The sequence below is a fragment of the Thalassophryne amazonica genome, chromosome 19 (genome assembly GCF_902500255.1).
Source record: "Thalassophryne amazonica chromosome 19, fThaAma1.1, whole genome shotgun sequence".
Taxonomy (NCBI): domain Eukaryota; kingdom Metazoa; phylum Chordata; class Actinopteri; order Batrachoidiformes; family Batrachoididae; genus Thalassophryne; species Thalassophryne amazonica.
In genome coordinates this window covers 17,720,926-17,746,985 of record NC_047121.1, presented here as the reverse complement: position 1 = coordinate 17,746,985, position 26,060 = coordinate 17,720,926, and the positions used below count along the sequence as shown (strand labels likewise).

General features: G+C 40.8%; 2 protein-coding genes across 4 annotated transcripts in view; one reads left to right on the top strand and one right to left on the bottom strand.

Annotated features, from left to right (window-relative positions):
• nsd2 (nuclear receptor binding SET domain protein 2) overlaps positions 1-2,115 on the bottom strand; it is a 74,203-nt gene extending 72,088 nt beyond the window's left edge. For both annotated transcript variants that reach the window (XM_034159763.1, XM_034159764.1), the window contains exon 1: positions 1,980-2,115. The gene's annotated coding sequence lies outside the window, so the exon portion shown is untranslated. The remainder of the gene's footprint in view (positions 1-1,979) is intronic.
• A 12,736-nt stretch (positions 2,116-14,851) lies between these two features.
• letm1 (leucine zipper-EF-hand containing transmembrane protein 1) overlaps positions 14,852-26,060 on the top strand; it is a 58,925-nt gene continuing 47,716 nt past the window's right edge. For both annotated transcript variants that reach the window (XM_034159762.1, XM_034159761.1), the window contains exon 1: positions 14,852-15,182. In XM_034159762.1, the coding sequence (XP_034015653.1) occupies positions 15,098-15,182 (85 nt within the window). In that variant the 5' untranslated portion in view covers positions 14,852-15,097. The remainder of the gene's footprint in view (positions 15,183-26,060) is intronic.

The window sequence follows — 26,060 nt, the reverse complement described above, 5'->3', positions numbered from 1 at the left end:
CATATATCAAACAAATACAGTGACTGCAAGTGCGGAATATCTTTTTTCTGTCTGTGGAACTTTGCAACCCCATATTTCCCCCAAACAACTTTAACAAAAGGAGAACATCTCATTACCTCAACACATGTACAGAACACAGCCTCTGTTGTCTGGAAACAACAGTTCTTCATTTAATAATTATGATGATGGACAAAGACAAGTGGATCGCACAAAAGCCATATGTGAAACAATTCGACAGTACAGCTGGGTATGGTTCTATGTCCAAGATCTTCTGAAGTGAATATCAGTAGGACAAGAAAAAGCTGAGTGCAGTGCAAACTCGGTTCTCATTAGCATTTAGGCACCAAAAGCAATAAATACCATCAGTATCTTAAAAGCAACAAATATGCGAACATACTGTTGTTGAGAACCTGAATTTTAAACATGCTGAATTTTGCTGAGCCCATTATCACTCTCTCATTTAAAAATAAAATAAAAAAGTATAATGTTGCATTTCTCGTTTCCCCTACATCAAAAACATACCAAACTGTGTACTCAAACCCACGGTACATACCAAACCATGATTTGAGCGAACAGTTTTGCTTAAAGTTTTCATAAAAACATGATGCATCTGAACTGCATTGTGGTAGTGTACAGAGACATTACGAAAGTGTCACTGTCAACTGTGCAAATACTTCTACGACTGTCTGACCGGACTGTAGCGATGCACCAGCTCAGAGGTCATTGAAAACGAATTCAAGTAAATCCCATTCTCAAGTACACTAAGAAAAAACAACGAACCTACTTAAAAACTCTTACTGCACACACTCTTCTGTCTCATTGCAAACTAAATCATTTGCAGTGTGGGGAAAGCAGGGAGGCATGCAGTGACTGCCCGGTAGAGGTGGGTGGATCGATCCTATTATCGATAATATCGATACAAACGCTGGTATTGATATTGAACGATCCTCTGTAAAAAGATCGATACTCAAGCTTTTTTTTCCTCTCCCGCATGCACTGACTGCTGCACACGCAGATTCATCAAAGTCTACTCTGTAAGAGCAGCGCTGCGTCACACAACATGGAGCAGCGTACCCTTGTATTGTGGTTTGTCAGCCCTCAACCTCAGGAGATTCTGTTTTGTGTTGAGTGATAGTTTTTAAACAAAAATGTTGATTGTGATAATAAAGTATTTTGTTGTCACGTACGTTTGGCAAAATTCTATCCTAGGTCTTTTGGATCCTTTGGATCTATGATGCTTAGATATCGGCGATACTGGGCCTATATTTACTTGGTATCGAATCAATACCAAAATTCCCGGTATCGCCCACCTCTACTGCCCGGTGAGTGGGTGACTAGCTGTGCCGCGAAAGCACATCACCGGCTAGAAAACCGCGGAAACGGAAGAAGCTGACAGGTCACCTAAATGCTGATGGGCCAGGAATAATCGCTAAAACGTAATGACTCCAAATCGGTTAAATACTACTGCGTTATGCCATGTTATAGTTAACGATAGTTAGCTTAGCTTAGCTTTCGGCTAACCTTAAAGTCAGCGTTTTAACAACTTTGACCAAGTGTTGCCACACCGCACTTTGCAAATAAACAAACCAGAAAAACTGCCTGTAATTTGGACACCACATTATGTGAGTCTCATGTACATCTCTACTTTACTACAGTAAATCATTCCAGCAAATAGACCAAGCCACCACGCAAAAGCTAATTACAGTTAACTTCATGAATGACTGGATGAGCAACTATGTTTATTATAACAAAATGTTTAAGTTGTTTTACCGTTATTACAAACGTTAACACACTAACCACCGCACCACCAAAACTAAAGCAAACTACACCGTTAGCACCATTTAGCCAACTAGCTGCTAGCAAGTCCTCCCTCCCGTTAAAATGGATGGTCAGGCCGAACAAGTGTCTTAACAAAATTTAATGTTCAACATTATCCATGCATTTCACTATAACAAACACCGCAGCTTCTTGACGCTCACCCGCTGAATCGCCTGTCAGTACTCAATGGGAAGAAACAGTCGTATTCATTCTGTATAACGCCAAATATTTCATTCAGGTTGAATCCGAAGCTTGCGGGAAACTCAAACTCTCCAGACAACCAGCGCGAAAAATACTCACTTCCGATTGGTCGGAAGCAGACAGGATCCAACCGGTCCTTTCAAAAACCAAAACCCCAGGAAGTAGCTGGCCCGAGTGCCTGCCGGGTCTTTCGACATAATGTTTTAAAAACTTTGTTTTAGTAATGTAATCGGTAGTCTGTGTGCTTATTTGTTTCTCACAAAATGAAGCAAACGAATTACATATTTTCTCGATATGGCCTATATGAACGATGTTTCGCCAATGACTGTGTTAAAATCAGTGTCAGAGACTTCATGAGATCACCTCTTTTTAGTTTTATTAGGCCTCCAGTAGTGTGATTCCTTTAATTTGATTAAATGTAAAATGTCATATTGATAAGCGTAAATAATATCCAAATACAGTCAATTTAATTTATTCCCGCCGGAACAGCTTGTCATGGCTGCGGCGCTCTGATCACTTCTTTCGTCTTTTATTATGAAATAATGATGAATTCATGTGGAAATGATTTTGTACAAAAGCTTCAGATATCTGTCACTGAGATAGATGATAACTGGAGTGCAGTTTTAAGCAGAAACAAGGTGATAATTGGTGAACCGCGGCCAACGCACAGAAGTGACACATGCGCAGTGAAGGCAGGGCGGACCGATTTTTAGGGGGGGACCATTCATCGGCAACACCGGACTCCAGCCGAGGAGCAGAACCAATACACCCAGAGCTGGGCTGCAGGCAATAGACCTTCACACTAGGGCTCCCCACCACAGCCAGCAGGACCCCCCCATAGCACCCCAGCCCCCCACCCCACCCCAGATCCCCACTCACACACCGAAATCCAAGGCCAGAAAACCACCCAAGCAAGAGCGGGACAGCATCTCCTGCCGAAACCACAGCCCTGAACCCCCGATAGCAGTCCACCCCCGACCCCACTACCATTTAAAATAGCCAAAGTGTTTTTCTGCATTGTTTATTCTACAAAATAAAAGTTTTCATTTTGCCAATGTTTTTGTATATTGGTTCATATTATTGACCAACCAATACATCGGTGAGGCTCCAGTACACACAGATCATATCTCATCACTTGCTATGTGGACTGTCAATCAATGAGATCAGATTTGAATAAGATATGCAATAAATCCAATTTGAACCGGCAAGTTGATAATATATATATATATATATATATATATATATATATATATATATATATATATATATATATATATAAATTTTTATATTTAGTTGTATCTTAGTATACACTAGTAGGGTTCCACCTTAGATTTGGAATGTATAATAGAAGATATACCTTACTGAATTTTCATATAGATACAAAGGTGATCATAAGAGTGTCCGCCTCTGGTGGCATTGCAAAATAAGTACTGAACACTTCATGAGACAGGTTAGTAGGTCTGGAGTATGCACTGGTACCACGCTTCACTGCATCCACCACACAATGGAACCATCCTGGGTCCAGGATAGCAACCACCCAAGGCAGACAACCCGTCCATCCCACCTCTCAAAAGTAATCATTTCTGCTGCAGCCAGGTGAAATGTGGGAATCCCCTTCGACTTCTCCAGCCGCCGGGGTCCTCAACACTGGAACACCTGCATGCTGGATAATGCCCAGAAAAACGCACTACAAGGCCAAAATGTCGTAACTGACGTTCCCTCGTAATGCAAATGGTGCTCCTCATCTGAGTCTCTCTATGTCACTAAGTAACCATGAAAGATCCTCCAAAGAGACCTAGTACCAAAAACATCCAGTTGTTGCCTTAGGTCACTGATTAGTGTCCAAGTCTCACAACTATGCAATAAGATGGGAAGCATCAGGTCCTCAAAGACATGGACCTTCATCCTCTGTCCACTGTCTAGTGACCTCATAATTTCTTTGCACACATCTCTCGGTCTCAAAGGACAATGACCCAAAGACATGAATGTCACTACTGAGATAAGTGAATGTCTCAACAAGTTCAACACTTTCATTACATACAAATAAACTTCTGATGGTTCGAGTCCAGGAAGTCATAGAAAGCCTTGATGTTAGTCTTGATCCAGGGCAAACACACTTTAAGACGCTACAACATCTCAGTCAGATTCTCAAGTACTGACATCAGGGCATCCATTGATTCCACAAAATTTACAGCATTGTCCACAAAATCAAGATTAGTAATTCTTTCCTCACCAAGAAAGACACTGAGGTCATGAGTTTCCACCATCTGACTCAACACCCAGTCCATACATGCACTGAAAAGCATTCAGTGGGAAAAAAGTCAGTTTCTGTCCCCACTCTGCACAATACAGTACCTGTGTATAGTCTAGCAATGACATCTATCAGCTTGTTAGGGATCTCGTCAGTTCTTAAGATGTCCCAGAGATCAGCCTGTCCAACTGAATAGACAGCTTTGCAAAAATAGACATACACTGCAAAGAAGAGTTTCTGATATTCACACTGCTCATCTTTCACAAGAAGTGGTTCATATTTGAGTCAGAAAAAGTGGCATAGAGGCATCCATAAACAAAGAACTCGTACCCCGGCAACCTTAATAGAGGATCAAATCCTTTTATGTTTTATGATTTACTATTTGTCGATTTATGATTTTATGGTGAGGTCAAACGATAATATACTGTACTTGACAATGACTGATCACACATTATTTTAATTTGTGAAACATATACTTTTTTGTGGAGGAAATAAACAGGACATTTTGGGTTCCCTTGAGTGCAGGGGTGGCCAAGCTGGTGTGCTGGAGCAGGGAGACAACTAAGAGTGTCAGGAAGGTGGCTCTCTAGGACCAAACTTGGCCACCCCTGCCTTGAGTGGGTTTAACAGCTGCTTCTTGAAAACAGAGACATCTTGTGGTCAGCCTCACATATTACAAGAAAAGGTAAATACAAATTTATTGTATATGTAGGACATTTCATTCAAAACTACAAATCTTTCTGGTGGTTTTGTGAGATATCATGTACAACTTTGGTCAAAGGAGTTCAGAAACACTTTAACCACTTAAGTTTTTAAAGTAACACAATATAACTTGCTGTCCATCTAAAGGATTCTTTGTTATTATTATTAATAATAATGATAATGATGATAATAATATTCCTGCAAAATGTGATATTTGGAAAATATATTTTCTACATACAATATGTATCTGGGTTTGAAATATTTATCTAATAGATTACACTTTGTTCATGTAAATGGGGAGTCTTCTTCACAGACTAAGGTTAATTATGGAGTTCCACAATGTTCTGTGCTAGGACCAATTTTATTCACTTTATACATGCTTCCCTTAGGCAGTGTTATTAGAAAGCATTGCTTAAATTTTCATTGTTACGCAGATGATACCTAGCTTTATCTATCCATGAAGCCAGAGGACACACACCTGTTGTGAAAGTGTCGTGACACGGACCCACAACAGGGGGCGTTAATGAACGGACAATGGATAAGCCAAAAGTAACAATTTAATGTTGTGAATCGCACAACGACGTACAGACAATAACAATATGGTGACTGTCAATCATACACCAGGTGACGTGTGGGCAGGCTCGACGATAGAAGGCGCCTGCCGAGAGAAGACCCGGATCCCACACAGCTTCCTGACCAACGGAGCTGAAGAACACCGGAGCCGCCAAGCCCTGCGCCCCAGGTGGCCGCTGTCTTCAGCAGTCAGACCCGGTACTGCTGGCAGAGAACAGAGACAGTTCGCACACTCAGTAATCCCACAGTCTGTATACAATTGGGAGGGAGAACCTCCACCTCCAATCACACACTCGTGCAGCTCCTGTCTAACCACTTATCTGGTTGGGGTGTGAAGCGAAGCCGTCGCTGATCACACCAAACGCCAATCCCACAGATAAAGACACACCACAGGAAAACGGCTGCAAAGAAGTTCAGACTATTAGTCAGTGTTAAGTCAGCAGAGAAGTTACCTGAATGGTAGCTGATTTCTCGGCGGGGAGGTGGAGTTGCAGTCCGGCCTTTATGGTGGTGGTGATGAGTAGTGGATGAGTGACAGCTGTCACTCCTGGTCGCTCCGACGCCCTCTTGTGCTTGAAGCCCGCACTTCAAGCAGGGCGCCATCTTGTGGTGGTGGGCCAGCAGTACCTCCTCTTCAGCTGCCCACACAACACACACCATTTAGTTAAACTGCAGGAATGTCTTTTAGACATAAAGACATGGATGACCTCTAATTTCCTGCTTTTAAATTCAGATAAAACTGAAGTTATTGTACTTGGCCAAACAAATCTTAGAAACATGGTGTCTAACCAGATCCTTACTCTGGATGGCATTACCCTGACCTCTAGTAATACTGTGAGAAATCTTGGAGTCATTTTTGATCAGGATATGTCCTTCAATGCGCATATTAAACAAATATGTAGGACTGCTTTTTTGCATTTGCGCAATATCTGTAAAATTAGAAAGGTCTTGTCTCAGAGTGATGCTGAAAAACTAATTCATGCATTTATTTCTTCTAGGCTGGACTACTGTAATTCATTATTATCAGGTTGTCCTAAAAGTTCCCTGAAAAGCCTTCAGTTAATTCAAAATGCTGCAGCCAGAGTGCTGACAGGGACTAGAAGGAGAGAGCATATCTCACCCATATTGGCCTCTCTTCATTGGCTCCCTGTTAATTCCAGAATAGAATTTAAAATTCTTCTTCTTACTTATAAGGTTTTGAATAATCAGGTTCCATCTTATCTTAGGGACCTCATAGTACCATATCACCCCAATAGAGCGCTTCACTGTCAGACTGCAGGCTTACTTGTAGTTCCTAGGGTTTGTAAGAGTAGAATGTGAGGCAGAGCCTTCAGCTTTCAGGCTCCTCTCCTGTGGAACCAGCTCCCAATTCGGATCAGGGAGACAGACACCCTCTCTACTTTTAAGATTAGGCTTAAAACTTTCCTTTTTGCTAAAGCTTATAGTTAGGGCTGGATCAGGTGACCCTGAACTATCCCTTAGTTATGCTGCTATAGACTTAGACTGCTGGGGGGGTTTCCCATGATGCACCCAGTGTTTCTTTTTATTCACCTCTTTTTGCTCTGTATGCACCACTCTGCTTTTAATCATTAGTGATTGATCTCTGCTCTCTTCCACAGCATGTCTTTTTCCTGATTCTCTCCCCTCAGCCCCAACCAGTCCCAGCAGAAGACTGCCCCTCCCTGAGCCTGGTTCTGCTGGAGGTTTCTTCCTGTTAAAAGGGAGTTTTTCCTTCCCACTGTCGCCAAGTGCTTGCTCACAGGGGGTCGTTTTGACCGTTGGGGTTTTTCTGTAATTATTGTATGGCTTTTGCCTTACAATATAAAGCGCCTTGGGGCAACTGTTTGTTGTGATTTGGCGCTATATAAATAAAATTGATTTGATTTGATTTTGAAATGAAGCCAAAACATATTTAACATGTTTATTGTCCCTTTGATGTCATTACATGTGACATCTGGAACACAACCAAGTAGACATAGCTTTGTGGATGAAGTCTGTTCAACAATAATGTTTGCATTTTTCAGCTGAACTGAGAAGATTATCAATGTTCATCTGTACCACAGTGTCTGGTATGGGTTCCTCTTGTCAAAGAATTTGCATGTATGCAGTGCTGGGCTCCACTTAATACGTGCTGGAATGAGTGACACAAAAGTGACACGTCCAAAATTAACCAGAGCTGTTTAAAAAGTAACAACTCAAAACGAGCTTGTACAAAAAAAGAAAATAAAAAAGAAAAAAATTGTTATTTATATAGAAAAAGAAATATAGTAAATACTATATTAATATATAAATACTATAGTATTTATATAGTAAAATTTTATTTATATAGTACCTCCCTCTGTTGTTCTTGAGGAAGAAACCTCAAGCAGACCAAGCTCAGAGGGGTGACCCATTGATTAGGCTATTCTAATGGTTACAAAGTTACAAGTAGTTACATAAAAAGTGCATAATGGTGCAGGTCCATCTTAAAGCCACGATGATAGAGTTCAAGATTAGTCCCATATCCCTGCCACCTGCACTGGCACTTCTGGCTGTTGTTATGTCTGCCAAGGACGCAATAAAGTCATCAGCATTTATTTATTTGTCTGTCAGCAGGATTACATCAAAACTAATGCACAGATTTTGATGAAAGTTCCACCAGCACAAGTAAACATTAGGCCATGGAAGACTCCATTAAATTATGGAGGTAATACTGATCCAGATCCAGATTCTGTATCAAGATTTCACTTTATTTAGGCTTTGAAGGATTAGGGGTTCTCAGTAAATTTGCAACACAGATACATATTAGGGCATGGACGACTCCACTGACTTTTGGAGGTGATCCAGATCTGGATTCTGGCTCAGGGATTTGTTGGGAGTGATCCAGATGAATATGCGGGTTCTGCAGCAGAAAGATATGACATCAAGATGTAAAACCAAGATCAGGAAGACAGTATTTTGTTTTAGCTTGTTAATTGAATATCAGATTGCAACATCTTAATCAGTCGTACCATTCGAAATCAGTATGCAGTTATTGCATTGTGTTGTGGAATCTGGATCCAGGTCAAGTCCAGGTCATATCTTTTATTTTGAGTCCTCGTCAACCCTTGGCGGACGTCAGAAATTTCTGATTGCTCTTGTTGTGGAATGCAGTGGGTTGGATCAACCATCCATCTTGTGGCACTGGTCAAACCGTGACCACTCACCCAGCCACTAGGCACTAAGGTTCCGCACTTTCAGGAACTATATCTCAGACAGAGAGAAAAAGTGCAAAGTAAATCTGACAAGAATTAACAGCACCTAGGGCATTAGTTTCACTAGCAATAAATCAACAGAGAAGCAGAGAGAGCACTAAAGTGGTCGCCGGCTCCATTTTTAATCACACAATTTAAGAGGAGAGGAAAAATGATTTAAAACCCACATAGAATGGATTCAGGTGGACCAGCAAATTTTGTCTGTTATAATCAAAAGCTGTTATATGTATAAAATGGACAAAATTCATTATATGTATAACATGGACAAAATCTGTTACACCTATAAAACGGGCAAAATCTGATATATGTATAAACTGGATTAAATCTGTTATATGTATGTAATGGATCAGTTACAGCCAGGGAGTGCCGAACGATCTACAGGGAATCTCCAGCACCAATTAGACTTACGTATTTCCTTGATTATATCCCTGACCTTGAATTGGGGCCTGTCTCATTTAATGTTCAGGTCAAAATCTCATCTGAAAAAACATAAGCTCCTGCCTTAAATAAGCACCAGGCATTATGTGCATTAAAAAAAGTTACATTTGGTTGAGTGACTCTTTTTTCTAAGTCCACTGCAGACTGGTACCTTAAAATCCTAAAGCCTGATTTATGCTTCTCCAGCTCTGTAACTCTGTGGCCATGCAATGACATTGACGTGCACGTGACCCTTTTAAAGTTCTCGGTTGCATCTTAATGTACTTTACTGCAGGAACAGCGGCTTTTTCTGGATTAATTTGTTCCTCCACGAGCTCCACTTCTTTATACAATCACTGACCTCCAAACCAACGGTACGGTACATGTCATTTTCCTCTATAAATTGCGGGTCATTTGAGCGCCTTTTTCTGACTCCGTGTTGTGAAGTTGGTCATATTTGCGGACCTTTCTGCCAAATGTATGTGATCCATGATTCAAATGTAATCAGCATGCACAGTGCAAAAACTATTAAAATATGACGGGAGAGGAAGGAGTGAAACCAGAAAAACGGCAAATCACAACCTTTGCGGTCTCTGTCATTTAGCAGGTGTGTGGGTTCACAGCCATACAGAGGGCTCTGATTTAAAGCACTTTGGTTCGTCACACCCAGGGATATGTGTGAAACTTAACACCATATTACAGTGCAGGCAATAAGCAGCATTTTGCTAATAATTACCGGACTTGAATTATGTCCTGTCTCATTTAGGTCCCGTGCCTGATCATGGTTTGAAAAAATAAATGGCCGGTCTTTAAATAAAGTAAATACGAGGTCTATTAGAAAAGTATCCGAACTTATTATTTTTTCAAAAACCATATGGATTTGAATCACGTGTGATTGCATCAGACAAGCTTGAACCCTCGTGCGCATGCGTGAGTTTTTCCACGCCTGTCGGTTGCGTCATTCGCCTGTGAGCAGGCTTTGAGTGAGGAGTGGTCCACCCCCTCGTCGTTGTTTCATTGCCAGGAAATGGCGGAATGATTTGGCTTTTTTTCCATCAGAATTTTTTCAGAAACTGTTAGAGACTGGCAACTGGAAACCATTAGAAAAATTTTCATCACGGCGTTGCTTTGCGCCATGCGGCAACGCCGCGACGAGCGGAATTCCTCCGCACGTCTGTCTCAATGTGCCGAAAAAGTGCTGATGTCCACGTCTTTTCACAATTCCTGTGCTAGCCAGATGACATCCCGGATAAAACACAGCGTCCAGTTTGGAAATGAACAGCACATTCCACTGTTACAGGAGTTTTTGTCATGGAAAGAGGAGCGGAGGCTTCGCGCGTCGTGGCAGTGTCGCATGGCGCAAAGCAACGCCATGATGAAGCCTCACGGGACATGTTCTGGCATGTCCAGGCACATCCACAATTTCTCGGATAATCACTCGATGGAAAAACCACCGACAGCTGTCTGAACGCCATCTCAAAGCCGTCCTGTGAGAGACCAAAACGGAGGTAGCGAAGCCTCCGCTTGGCTTTCCATGACAAAATCTCTTGTTAAAAGTGAAATCTGCCGGAAAATGGTTGATGTCCAGCTCTTGTGATAACCAGAGAAATGGCACATGATGGTCACGGATCCAGACAGCCATCCGTTTAGAAATGAAATGGTCATCCAGCCTGTTGATGGCGGCTTCGGAGCGCGGCGCGCTGGGGGCCGTCCTTAAAGCGACAGTAACACTCCTTATTCTCTACCAAGCCCGTAACATTTTCACTGAAAGCCAGATAAATTTTTCTAATGGTTTCCAGCTGCCAGTCTCTAACAGTTTCTGAAAAAATTCTGATGGAAAAAAAGCCCAAATCATTCCGCCATTTCCTGACAATGAAACAACGACGAGGGGGCTAGACCACTCCTCACTCAAAGCCTGCTCACAGGCGAATGACGCAACCGACAGGCATGGAAAAACTCACGCATGCGCACGAGGGTTCAAACTTGTCTGACGCAATCACACGTCATTCAAATCCATATGGTTTTTGAAAAAAATAATAAGGTCGGACACTTTTCTAATAGACCTCGTACGTTACCCATTTTCCTCATATAGGCGAGTGTCAGTGCTGAACTTCATTTCATACCTCTATTACTGGGCACGTCCAGACTGCTCTGTCAGGTATATGCGAGGGGTTTTTAATTGGAATACATTATGATGGGAGAGGACGTTTTGTCCGATGTGAGCAAAAATCCGTAATACAAAATCCGATATATACAGTGTTTATTACATGGAAAACCACAAAAGTATTGGGACTTTTGCTTTTGTCTGGTGAGTCCAAATATCCAGTTTATACGATAACGGTTTAGGCGAGTTTTACTGTATACGCATATGTTAACCATATGAAAGGGAAAACAGGTGAGTATTTAATCTGGACTTCGATTACTACACTGAATCCAACTGTTTTTATATAGGCAGGTTTGTTCATCTGCAGCAGGCAGCTGCAGATGAACACACCTGCTTTAATTAGTTTAAGGACAAATGGAGAATGTGGAATATTTTGGGACCCAAGGACCAGGATTGGGAAACACCTGGAGTAACTCACTATTTATGGAGTATAAATACTATGAATCTTTCAGTTTGGTTCAGTACACGCAACCACAATGATGGGGAAGACTGCTGACTTGACAGATGTCCAGAAGATACTCTCTGACACCCTGCAGAGGATAAACCAGAAGGTCATTGCTGAAAGGGCTAGCTTGCATTGTGCTGGATCAATGGAAAGTTGTTTGGAAGGGAAAAGTGTTGTAGGAAAAAATGCACAAGCAACAGGGATGACTGCAGCCTTGAGAAGATTGTCAAGCAAAGTCAATTCAAGAACTTGGAGGTGCTTCACAAGGAATGGACTGAGGCTGGAGTCAGTGCATCAAGAGCCACCATGCACAGATGTGTCCAGGAAATGGTTCTACAAGGGTTACATTCCCAGCATTACACCACTCCTGAACCAGAGACAATTTCACACGAGATACAGTTGTATGCAAAAGTTTGGGCACCCCTGATAATTTTCATGATTTTTCTTTATAAATCATTGGTTGTCTGGATCAGAAATTTCAGTTAAATATATCATATAGCAGATGAACACACTGATATTTGAGAAGTGAAATGAAGTTTCTAGTATTTACAGAAAGTGTGTAATAATCATTTAAACAAAATTGGGCAGGTGCATAAATTTGAGCACCCTTGTCATTTTATTGATTTGAATACATTTAGCACTAACTATTGGAACACAAAATTGGTTTGGTAAGCTCATTGACCCTTGACCTCCTTACACAAGTGAATCCAGTCACGTGAAAGGGTATTTAAGGTGGCCATTTGCAAATGTTTCTCCTCTTTAGATCTCTTCTAATGAGTGGCAATATGGGAGCCTCTAAACAACTCTCAAATGACGTGAAAACAAAGCTTGTTCAACATCATGGTTTAGGGGAAGGATACAAAAAGCTATCTCAGAGATTTCACCTGTCAGTTTCCACTGTGAGGAACATAGTGAGGAAATGGAAGACAGCAGGCACAGTACTAGTTAAGGCCCGAAGTGGTAGGCCAAGAAAAATCTCAGATAAGCTGAAGCGAAGGATGGTGAGAACAGTCATAGTCAACCCACAGACCTGCTCCAAAGACCTACAACATGGTCTTGCTACAGATAGTGTCTCTGTGCATCATTCAACTATACAGCACACTCTCAGAGACTGCGGCCTATGGGGCGTTCATCTCCAAAATACATAAGGTCCATGATAAAACCAGTAAAATGTTGATATATTTCATGTCATTTCTTAATGAACAAGACTCTGCTATCATCAAAATACCATGATTGTGCTATTGATTATTTTACACATTACATTTTTTTAAAACTTTTTATTTGTTTTGCTTTTTTGGGTTGTTATAAGATGTTGGTTATGTGAAAAAGGAAAATTAATAAAAACTTGAATGACAAAAAAACTATACAGCGCACTTTGCCCAAAGAGATGCTGTATGATGCTGTAATGCAGAGGAACCCTTTTCTGTGTACACGCCACAAACAGAGTCGCTTGAGGTATGTTAAAGCACATTTGGACAAGCTAGCTTCATTTTGGAATAAGGTGCTGTGGACTGATGAAACTAAAATTGAGTTATTTGGACATAACAAGGGGCGGTATGCATGGCTGAAAAAGCACACAGCATTGCAAGAAAAACCCTTGCTACCTACAGTAAAATTTGGAGGTGGTTCCGTCATGCTGTGTGGCTGTGTGGCCAGTGCAGGTACTGGGAATCTTGTTAAAGATGAGGGTCACATGGATTCTAGTCAATATCAGCAGATTCTTGAGAACAATGTTCAAGAGTCAGTGACAATGTTGAAGTTGAGCTGGGGCTGGATCTTTCAACAAGACAACAATGCTAAACACTGCTAAAAATCTACTAAGGCATTCATGCAGCGGAACAAGTACAATGTTCTGGAATGGCCATCTCAGTCTCCAGACCTGAATATTATAGAAAATCTGTGGTGTGATAAGCGGGCTGTCCATGCTCAGAAACCAACAAACCTCGTAAAGAAGAATGGTCCAAAATACCTTCAACCAGAATCCAGACTCTCATTTGGAAGCTCTTGGAAGCGTTTAGAGGCTGTTATTTCTGCAAAAGGAGGATCTACCAAATATTGATGTATTTTTTTCTGTTGGGGTGCCCAAATTTATGCACCTGCCTAATTTTGTTTAAAGAAGTATTGCACACTTTTTGTATATCCGATAAACTTCATTTCTGCTATATGATATATTTAACTGAAATTGCTGATCTAAACAATCAATGATTTATAAAGGAAAGCATGGAAATCATCAAGGGTGCCCAAATGTTTACATACAACTGTAATGAGGAAAAAAAAAAACTGGATCATTGCTCAGTGGTCAAAAGTCTTCTTTTCATGAAAAGTAAATTTTACAGAAACCATGTTGCTTGAAGTCCAGCATGAAGTTTCCACAGTCAGTGATGATTTGAGGTGTCATGTCATCTGCTGGTGTTGGTCCATGGTGTTTTATCAAGTCCAAAGTCAAAGCAGTCTGCTGACAAGCTTTATGGAGCAGCTGAATTCCTCTTCCAGCAGGATTTTAGACCTGACCACAGTGTATATATAACCTTCTTGACCACTTCCGGGGACAACCTGCCAGTGTGCAACACAAACACAGCATCACTTCACACAGAAAGATGGTGTACTGTTTTATTTTCTGCTGCAATCACCAAAGCAGTCGAGAAAAATCCATTTTTCTTCTGTACCCAGTGGAGAAGGGAAGACGAGGCAAATGGTACTTGTGTTGGCAAGTTTTAATGAGATTTAATGTGAATAATGATAATGGGGGCTGTCCCCGGAAGTAAAGTTTTTGCATCATGCGCTCTTTCATTTAACCACTTTATCACCCACCCTGAAACAACACTATGGTGCCCAGTTAAGGGTCGCTGAAGTCAAGTCCAGTATTCCACAAATCACAGAATAACTCCACACAAGTGTATAAAGTAAAGCTTCAGATATTATTATGTCACAAACCTCGATACAGAAATTCAATGATAAATGCTTCAGTGTTCCTGTAACGGCACAGACTTTTATTTTGTAGGATTGTCTTTTATTTTGAAATTAGGAAGGCTCGATGATTGTCCTCCTCGTGGTGGCGTCACGCAGTTGAGGAAGAGTTTGGCCTGCGACCTGAGTTAGTTGTCAGCAGTGAGAAAAACAGTTTTTGTTATATATATGTGCTACAGCTTGCTGAAAGCTTACAATAACTTTAGTATTTCTATATACGTCATTGGTCGTCTGTTCGCTTTTCATTTTGTACGTAGTTAGCTTAGCTTGCTAACTGTGTCAGACCTTAGTTATTATAAGTTAAGGTTGAAACAGAAAGCATTCACATGGCGTTAATCCTATTTACAAGGTCCAGAACACCTTTAGTGAAAACGTCAAAGTCGCTCAGAAGTGACTTTCGAAAAACAAAAGGTAAGGTTTGATTTTTATTTATTTTAAATATGGTATTATAGCTTTTCAAACGAAGTACAGCTAACAGCATGGGCATGTTAGCGCCTACAGGAGTCGTGTCTTGTCATAGTTTAATTTTTCTCTTGGATATTTAAGATGTGAACGACAGGGCAGATAAGAGACACATCATCGTGTGTCAGATGAAGAGTAACTAATGAACATTACACGGATTTACTGGGGACTGCCTGATTTCTCCTTTGTGTCCTCTGAGAATTCTGACTGCTAATACACACTCTTATTTCCGCAGCAATCCTGAGTGCCTGTAAAAAACTATTAATCTTTTAGGATTTTCAAGTTTTATTAAAAAAAATATCCGATTCTGAAATAGTTTGCATTTCTGTGTAGGCTTGATAGGTTTTGTGATTGTATGATTAATGGACAGAATCTGCTCTGCCACTTGAGCTATGGTGGTCACTCCAAAAGTTACAGACGGTTGCCCAGTTCCGGATCACCTTTTTTAAAGTCCCGCTATACGGAGCCATAATGCAACTGAATGTCCTTTATTGTGTATTGTTGTATTGGGTATTTGGATGTTATTTAGCTGAAAAAGTCTGGGTGGAGTAGCGTTTCTACTTAAAGTGTGAAGCCACATTATGTGTGGCGCAAACATTTGCCAGAAACGGATCACTTTTGCCAGTTCCGGATCACGAGCAAAAAATGAAATGTGGAGGTGAGATTTCTCCCGAATTAAAAAGTAAAAGCCCCCACATTCATGTCCATTCGTGATGTCGAGATGACCCCCAAAGTCCACAAGGCTTACAACTACAGACACGAGGCTCCTGTTTCAAGTGATCTGGAACTGGCAAATTTTCACGTCGGAGATAAATGTGCGCAGCAATTAAACTGCAAGACATAACACACTGACATTTTCTACCCAAGTAAGTAAGTATTTTCCCACTCTAGAACCAAAAACACCGAACGGCTAACTCACCGTTGCTACGTTTTAGAGATCGTTACTTTAAAACTTGCAGGAATGAGTGAGTCAGAAAAAGCGCGCACACCGCAGACACCGGGATGTTTTGATTACTCTGCTGATCACAAGGACGGCTGGATCTGGTCGAGCTTGTGGTCGTTTGTAGACAAAACATCAATCTTTCCATTGGTACCAAGTATTAGCTTATTCGTGCTGATTACGAGAAACGGCGGCACAAAAACTACAGCAGTGATCCAGAACTGGCAATGATCCGGAACTGGGCAAGTGACTGTATTGTAAATCTAGATCTTGTACAGTGATCTAAATTATGTTACTAGTACAAAACAAAATTTTTCTCTTGAAGTTAGTGTTTTGCCAGTTTGAAGTTGCCAAAATTATTGCATGGGTTCGTTGGCTTCTTTAAGTAGAATTTTCTGTGCCTGTGTTTATTTGTTGGTTAGAATGGGGTGCTGGTCATAAGGTCCACAAGTCAAAAAGTCCACAGCCAAAAGGTCCACAAACCAAAACGTCCACATATATTTGCCAAAATGTCCACAGTTTACAGGTAATACAATATAATAAATATAATATTATTTGTATGTATTTGTTATTACAGTCACTTGCCCAGTTCCGGATCATTGCCGGTTCCGGATCACTGCTGTCGTATTTGCGCCGCCTTTTCTCGTAATCAGTGCCAATAAGCTAATACTTGGTACCAATGGAAAGACTAACGTTTTGTCTACAAACGACCACAAACTCGACCGGATCCAGCGATCCTTGTGATCAGCAGAGGAATCAAAACATCTGGTGTCTGCGGTGTGCGCGCTTTTTTTCACTCACTCATTCCTGCTAGTCTGGAAGTAACGATCTCTAAGACGTAGCAAAGGTTAATTAGCCATTTGGTGTTTTTGGGTCTAGAGTGGAAAATACTTACTTGGGTAGAAAATGTCAGTGTGTTATGTCTTGCTGTTTAATCGCTGCACGCATTTGTCTTCGACGTGAAAATTTGCTGGTTGTGGATCACTGAAGCAGCAGCCTTGTGTCACTACTTGTGAGCCATGTGTCATTGGGGTCATCTCAACATCACGAATGGGCATGAATGTGGGGGCTTTTACTTTTTAATTCGGGAGAAATCCCACCTCCACACTGCATTTTTTGCTCGTAAAAACGTATAACATTGCCTTTTGAAACTAAGTAAATTGTCATTTAATAAGACAATTTATATCATTTTGTGTTCAAAACACATTCTTGGGCACAGTGTGTATCATTCTGTATTAGAAGGGCTCCAGCCAGATGCCAGGAATGCCCCCAAAGTGACACAGAGTGTCGTGATCCAGAACCAGCAAAATGATCCATTTCTGGCAAATATTTGCACCACACATAATGTGGCTTCACACTTTAAGTAGAAGGGCTACCCCATCCAGACTTTTTCAGCTTTATAACATCCAAATACCCAATACAACAATACACAATAAAGGACATTCAGTTGCATTATGGCTCCGTATAGCGGGACTTTAAAAAAAGGTGATCCGGAACTGAGCAACTGTCTGTACCTTATCACATAAGGCATGTAGAAATTATAGAATTATTTTCAGTCAAAATTCCTTTATTTGTGCTTTCAAGCATCACAGAACAGCAATATATATATACAATATATACAACAATATATACACACCAATCATACAGAACTCATCAATTTTATTAAGTTAATGTCTCAATTACGATGTATCTGACAAGATAACATTTTTGCAGTAATAATACAGGTTATGATAATAGAGTACTAATAGAGACTAGACATATGTTCATGTCTGAGTTACAATAGTTTTAGCACCTCTCATGTTGCCAATGAGATGAGCTGTTGGGCACATGAAAGGGATTTAGTGACAGTAATTTTAACACATCTCATGTGGACGTTTTGGCTTAAATCTGTGGACGTTTTGGCTTAAATCTGTGGACGTTTTGGCTTAAATCTGTGGACGTTTTGGTGTATTTGTGGGCATTGTGGCATTTGGATGTTTTGGCTGTGGACGTTCTGGCTGTGGACTTCTTGGTTTGTGGACGTTATGACTAGAAAGCACGAGAATGAATGTAACAATTGTGGAAATTGCCAAAATGTTTCTGACATTCCCTCACAGTGCAAGTGATATGCCTCATTTATTGTCCCCACAAGACTGGGAAAGTGCTATAGTTCTACAATGTAAACGGGGCTTTCATATAGTTTTTGTGTAGGTGGGGATCAGACTAAAGTAGCAGGGTGCCTTAAAACCCACTGGAACATTCACTGAAGTAACAAAACCCCGTTCCATTCTCAGGTTTGTTGGTTTCCGAACAAAACCAATTTCCATTCTGGGCGTGCTTACCTACCTCTATATTGTCGAACAGAAAATGTAAATACAGAGTGAGAATAAACATTCATGGAGAAGTTACTACTGGAATGACTTTGCAACTGTCAAAGCTAGTCAGATGAATATAATTTGTAGGGATGGGAATTGATGAGATTTTAATTATCAATGTCATTATCGATTTTGGTTTATCATTCCAATTCTTTATTGATTCCTGATCAATTTTCTGTGTGGGAAAATTAAGATCTACGCAGGTTCAGTGTCAACACTGCAGTTTTCTGTGTAGCTAAATGCAGAGTTTTGCCTCATGACATCACGTCTGTCATGGCACATGAATTCTTGCAACACATACAGTTGTATGTAAAGGTTTGGGCATCCCTGATGATTTCCATGCTTTTCTTTTATAAATCATTGGTTGTTTGGATCAGCAATTTCAGTTAAATATATCATATAGCAGACAAACACAGTGATATTTGAGAAGTGAAATGAAGTTTATAAGATTTACAGAAACAGTGCAATAATTCTTTAAACAAAATTAGGTAGGTGCATAAATTTGGGCATCCCAACAGAAAAAAATCCATCAACATTTAGTAGAACCTCCTTTTGCAGAAATAACAGCCTCTAAATGCTTCCCATAGCTTCCAGTGAGAGTCTGGATTCTGGTTGAAGGTATTGGACCATTCTTCTTTACTAAACATCTCAGTTTGTTGGTTTCCGAACAAAACCCCTTTCCATTCTGGGTGTGGTTACCTGTGCCTCCATATTGTTGAGCAGAAAATGTAAATACAGAGCGAGTGCCTATGTGGCAGTTATCGCTAAAGGGAGACAGTGGTTAATTCACACAGGGTGTTTGGGTGTACAAGCTGTATAAATGTCATTGCAAATCATGGATTAATGACAGAGGAGCTTTTTAGCAAGCGACGCCACCTGTGGTTAGTTCGAATCAATGGAGATCATTTCAGCCCTATGTAAACAGAGTTACAAAGTGTGCTCTTAGCATTTTGTAATCCTCTTTGTTCACATAGGGCTGAAATTATCTTTGTTGCATTTTGTCTCTGAAGCCAAAGCACGAACGTAAAAAATATTATATGTATAAAATGTATATTTTTAAACACTATGAACATCTCCGTTTCAACGACTCCATGCGTGATGCAGGGATTCTTTGGATGAAGTAACATTTGCCTACTACAAGGAGAAGCTAAAGGCGTTTGATTTTGATGGCGTTGATCCTTAAGAAGCTTGTGACTGAAGTTTGGACTTTTTTTTTTTTCCTCATAACAAAAATCCACTGTGGACCAGTTAGCTTGTTAGCAGATATAGTGAGTCATTCACTTCGCTATATTTGTGGCATCTTTAAATGAAATCAAGCTAAATTTCACAATATCTTTAAAAATATTAGAGCACACTAAATTATTTGCAAATATTTCTGATGATCACAAAAGAATAGAATAGAAAGCCTTTATTGTCATTATACACAGCAAACACAGTCTGCATAGTACAACGAGATTAGGGGGGCTGCTCCTTAAAAAGTGCACGCAGTGCAATACCAGACAATATAACATGAATAAACAACAATATCGCATAAAGAAACATGTGAAGTCCTTTGCTGAAATGTAAAATTGTGTAACATGTGGACAGTGTAAACAGTGTAGCAATTGAGAGAATGCAAAAGGAAATGTAAAACTGTATGACAACTATAGGCGATGTAAACAATGGAACAGCTGAAAAATGTGCAAAAGTCCTGTACTACAAATGAGATAGATATGGTGCGACTCAGTACCTAATATAGTCCATTTTTAGTGTAGATTATTGTTCAACATGGCGATGGTTTTGGGGAAGAAACTGTCTCTGAGTCTATTTGTCCTGGCCTGTATGGACCTGTAGCGCCTGCCAGAGGGCAACAGGTTGAAGAGGTGAAAGCTGGGGTGTATATTGTCCTTGAGAATGTTCTTGGCCCTACTAAGACAGCGGGAGGTGTAGATGGTGGAAATGGGGGGCAGAGGACAGCCAGTGATTTTTTTTTTTTTTGGGGCAGTGTTTGCTACCCTCTGCAGTCTCTTCCTGTCAGCTTCAGTGCAGCTGGAGTGCCACACTGACACTGCGTAGGTCAGCAGGCTCTCTATAGTGGAGCGATAGAAGGGCACCAGCAGGGGTGTGCTTAATTGCTTTTTCCTAAGCACCCTCAAGAAGTGTAGTCGCTGCTGGGCCTTCTTGACCAGTGCTGCGGTGTTGACTGACCAGGAGAGGTCAGCAGAGATGTGAACCCCTAGGAACTTGAAGGACTCCACTCGCTCCACGCATTCGCCATTGATGTACAGTGGGGCAGGGGCAGTTTTCTTTCGACAGAAGTCCAGGATGAGTTCCTTAGTCTTTGTGATGTTTAGTGCCAAGTTGTTGGCTGCACTCCACTCGACCAGTTTTTGGACCTCATCTCTGTAGGCCGCTTCGTTTCCCCCTGTTATCAGTCCCACCACTGTTGTGTCATCAGCAAATTTAACGATGATGTTCTCTGAGTGGGTGGGGGTGCAGTCAGATGTGTAGAGCGAGTAGAGAAGTGGGCTCAGCACACAGCCCTGGGGGGAGCCGGTACTGAGAGTATGGAAGGAGGAGAAGTGAGGACCAAGCTTCACCTGCTGTGGTCGGTTGACCAGGAAGTCTTTGATCCAGGAGCAGGTGGGCAGTGGGATCCCCAGGTTGATAACTTGGGGATAAGGATGTCCGGTATTATGGTATTAAAAGCTGAGCTATAGTCAATGAAGAGCATCCTGACATAGCTCCCTTGTTTCTCCAGGTGAGTCAATGCTGAGTGAAGGGCAGTTGTTATTGCATCTTCTGTGGATCTGTTAGACCGGTATGCGAACTGATGCTGGTCCAGGGTAGGGGGGAGACGAGCTTTGATGTGTCTTAGAACCAGTTTCTCAAAGCACTTGGTGATGACTGGGGTGAGTGCTACCAGGCGGAAGTCATTGAGGCTGGTTGTGGGTGATTTTTTTTGGGAACTGGGATGATAGTAGCGGATTTTAAGCAGGCTGGGATGAGGGCATGTTTTAGTGACAGGTTGAAAATGACAGTGAAGACCTGTGCTAGCTGTTCAGCACAGGTGAAGGGGGTGAAGAAGAAAAAAATCAGGGTCCACAAAATGCAACGATAAATGGAGGGACAAATGACCAAATTTCACAGTTTCTAGTGCCCGCAATCGCTATATTATTGCATGATATATTACTTTACTCGTCAGAGAATTGTCCACCAAAAACACTTACCTGAGACAAAATGCTCAGAGCACACTTTGTAACACTGTTTGTTCAGGTAGGGTTGAAATTTAGCTCCGTTGATCCGAACTAACCACGGGCAGTGTAAAAGTATGTTGAACCTTGTTGTTTTAGCTTACTTCATACTTTTTTATGTTGCTACTGCTTAGAAAACACACACACACACACACACACACACACACACACACACACACACACACACACACACACACACACACACACACACACACACACACACACACACACACACACACACACACACACACACACACACACACACACACACACACACACACATTTGCTCTCTCTCAACATTGTTCCAGAGCGGCCCAAAACAGTGGGCAGAGATTATGATGTTATCGACCCGACTTTGGCAAACCAATGTAGAGTACAGTAGTGTTCAGAATAATAGTAGTGCTATGTGACTAAAAAGATTAATCCATGTATTGAGTATATTTCTTATTGTTACATGGGAAACAAGGTACCAGTAGATTCAGTAGATTCTCACAAATCCAACAAGACCAAGCATTCATGATATGCACACTAGGCTATGAAATTGGGCTATTACTGTAGTAAAAAAAAAGTAGAAAAGGGGGTGTTCACAATAATAGTAGTGTGGCATTCAGTTAGTGAGTTCGTCAATTTTATGGAACAAACAGGTGTGAATCAGGTGTCCCCTATTTAAGGATGAAGCCAGCACCTGTTGAACATGCTTTTCTCTTTGAAAGCCTGAGGAAAATGGGATGTTCAAGACATTTTTCAGAAGAACAGTGTTTGATTAAAAAGTTAATTGGAGAGGGGAAAACTTATACGCAGGTGAAAAAAATTATAGGCTGTTCATCTACAATGATCTCCAATGCTTTAAAATGGACAAAAAAAAAAAACAGACACACGTGGAGGAAAACGGAAAACAACCATCAAAATGGATAGAAGAATAACCAGAATGGCAAAGGCTCACCCATTGATCAGCTCCAGGATGATTAAAGACAGTCTGGAGTTACCTGTAAGTGCTGTGACAGTTAGAAGACGCATGTGTGAAACTAATTTATTTGCAAGAATCCCCCGCAAAGTCCCTCTGTTAAATAAAAGACATGTGCAGAAGAGGTTACAGGGCTGTACAGTGCGAGCGTTTTGCTCGCATATTGCGCCTAAAATTTGATTGTGCGAGGAAAAAAATAAAACGGGCGCACGTGTGCGAGAATGTATATCAACCCTTTCATTCGCATTTTGCTCCTATAATAAATACAGTGGTCCATCGCTATAACGCGGTTCACCTTTCGCGGCCTCACTGTTTCGCGGATTTTTTTTAGTCCAATTTTGCATGCTTTTTTTTTTACAGTGCATTGTGTTCCACGGCCTCATCAAGCAGCCGTTCGCGACACCGCGAAGGGAGAGCACGCGCATTGTGTTCTGCGTGTCTGTTTATAAGAATCTTCTCGCCCAGAAGAAAAAAGAGCGCCAACAACTACCCATAACTGTGTTCTACACTTGGAAAAAGACACCTGCAGCGAGGTGTGAGTCGATGGAAAAAGACGTGACAGTGCAGCGGCGCCAGGACGAAGAGGCGCGATCAGAGGAACTGTGACATACTGGTCAGTCACTATTAATAATTTCTTATGTGTCCAACCTCGTACGTTGATCGTTAAAATTAAATTCGTTAGTTCTAAAAGCCATCATAATTATTTATAGGAAAACATTCTATTTTTATTTCTCAAACAAATGTTTGGGCCTGAAAACAGGTTGGTCATATTTTTCTACTTTGAGAGTGTTTACACATGAGAGAAAAGTGAGAAAATGTTCATGCCTGATTGAGAAAAGTGTATAAAGTGTGTAGTGAGGGTTTTACAGCTTTAAAACGTCTATAATAATTGTAAAAAATAACGCTGGCCACTTCGCGGATTTCGCCTATCGCGGGCTATTTTTAGAATGTAACTCCCGCGATAAACGAGGGACCACTGTATATCCCATAGAGAAAACCATTCCCACATCTGTACAAATCGACAAGAGTCTACAACTTAATATTTCCTTTTTTATCCTTCCCTTGTAAAATGTGACCGAGCAGGGAAATGTAGACCTCTTGTGATGACGCGGTGACGTCTCAACGCACAAGCTGCACTGATTCGCTATACTCTGAGTCTTGGCTTGCGACTAGCTCGTGCAGTCAGATAAGCGAGCACTAGCATAGCAGCTACATTTACAACGAAAGGTGTGTGAGGAGACTAGAAAATGATTTTGTCGTTCTTTCAAAGGAAACCCAAGGAACCAGGGGAGGGAACCTGGGGAGATGAGAAAAATGGTGAGGAGGATCAGGAGGAGATGGCAACAGGCAGTGAAACTGGCAGTAGGTCTAGAACTACTAGCAAAGTTCATAAATTCAGAACAGACTGGGTTAAGATCTTTCCGTGGCTAGTGCATGAGGATAGCATGATGTTTTGCAAATAAAAATAATACAAGAAATACACAGCAAAAAGTAATGAAATGGACAAAAGCAATGATGTAAATAATGATAGAAAAGGAATTAAAAAACAATGAAATAAATACAACAATAGAATCATATAAAATGTGCATGTGTGTGTGGAAAAGGTACTCTTTTAATAAAATTGTATCAAGAAATTTCACAGTGCTCCTAAATTTTTATCTGTGCTCCTAAATTTTTTCATTTAGGAGCACCTGTGCTCCTAGTGAAAAAGCTAAGCGTACAGCCCTGGGTTACAATTTGCCAAAGAACACATCAACTGGCCTAAAGAGAAATTGAGGAATATTTTGTGGACTGATGAGAGTAAAATTGTTCTTTTTGGGTCCAAGGGCCGCAGACAGTTTGTGAGACGACCCCCAAACTCTGAATGTCTTCCTTGGTCTACCAGTATGTTTGCCTTTAACAACCTTCCTATGTTGTTTGTATTTGGTCCAGAGTTTAGACACAGCTGACTGTGAACAACCAACATATTTTGCAACATTGCGTGATGATTTACCCTCTTTTAAGAGTTTGATAATCCTCTCCTTTGTTTCAATTGACATCTCTCGTGTTGGAGCCATGATTCATGTCAGTCCACTTGGTGCAACAGCTCTCCAAGGTGTGATCACTCCTTTTTAGATGCAAACTAACGAGCAGATCTGATATGATGCAGGTGTTAGTTTTGGGGATGAAAATTTACAGGGTGATTCCATAATTTTTTCCTCAGAATTGAGTGATTCCATATTTTTTTTTCCTCTGCTTGGTCTAAAAAAGTAACCATTACTGACTGCCACAATCTTTTTTTCTTGATTTCTTATAGTGTTTCTTAAAGCCAGAAAGTTGCCATTTTGAAATGACTTTAGTTTTGTGTCATGTCTGTGATCTGCTTTTTTTCTACAAAATTAAACAACTGAATGAACATCCTCCGAGGCCGGTGATTCCATAATTTTTGCCAGGGGTTGTATTATTCTGAACACTACTGTATCAACATCCATGTAAAGTAATGGTAACTGTCAAGGAATGCCCTAGTATATGCTGATCATGTAGCTCACATAAATGACTCGTAACAGAATTTAAATCATGTGGCAGCTTTGCTTATCAAATCTTTAAGGAAATTTTAAAATGTCTTGCAAAACTGAAAATCTGATGTGTGTGTGTGTCCCAATTGATTTCTAATGATCTCTCAGCGCCCACTTACAGTACTGCCACACTTTGGGGAATTATTGAGCGAATGTAACAAATGTTTGATTAAGCAGAAGTGGTATAAATCTCAGATGGAGAATCTTGTGTAAACATTTTAGAACAATGTAGCTTCCCTTGTAGTCCCCGTGAATGGCAGGGAAAGTGAACTGATCTGTATTTCCAGTGTTTTCTGTTCATGCTGTGTGTAACCATTGTAGTATTTTAGCCACAAAGGTGATGTCTTCCTGTAAATTCGGTTCCTGTAAATTCTGTGTCCTGGCTGGCAGCCAGGACCTATCATGTCCAACTAGTGTGTGCTGGATTCACTCCAGTCATCCATGTGAGAGCTGCAGGAAGGAGAAAGCTTAAATATCTGCCACAAAATCATTGATTGGCTGTGTTTCGTTTATTTTTGTCTGTATATGTTATCCGTGTGATACCATGTGATAAAGACATAAAACCCTTATACCAGCGAATTTCACATGATACAGACAATCTGAGCAGACATTGAAAGGTCTGCCAAAGTCTTGGCATTGTTTAGATAATTATGGAAGATGGCAGGAATTACTTCACTTATGTTGTGGCATAACCTGTTTTTCTGTCTTGTCTGTGTCTGTGAAACAAGCAACATTTTATGTATAATATACACACCAAAAGGGAAATTCAAAACCCTTAAAC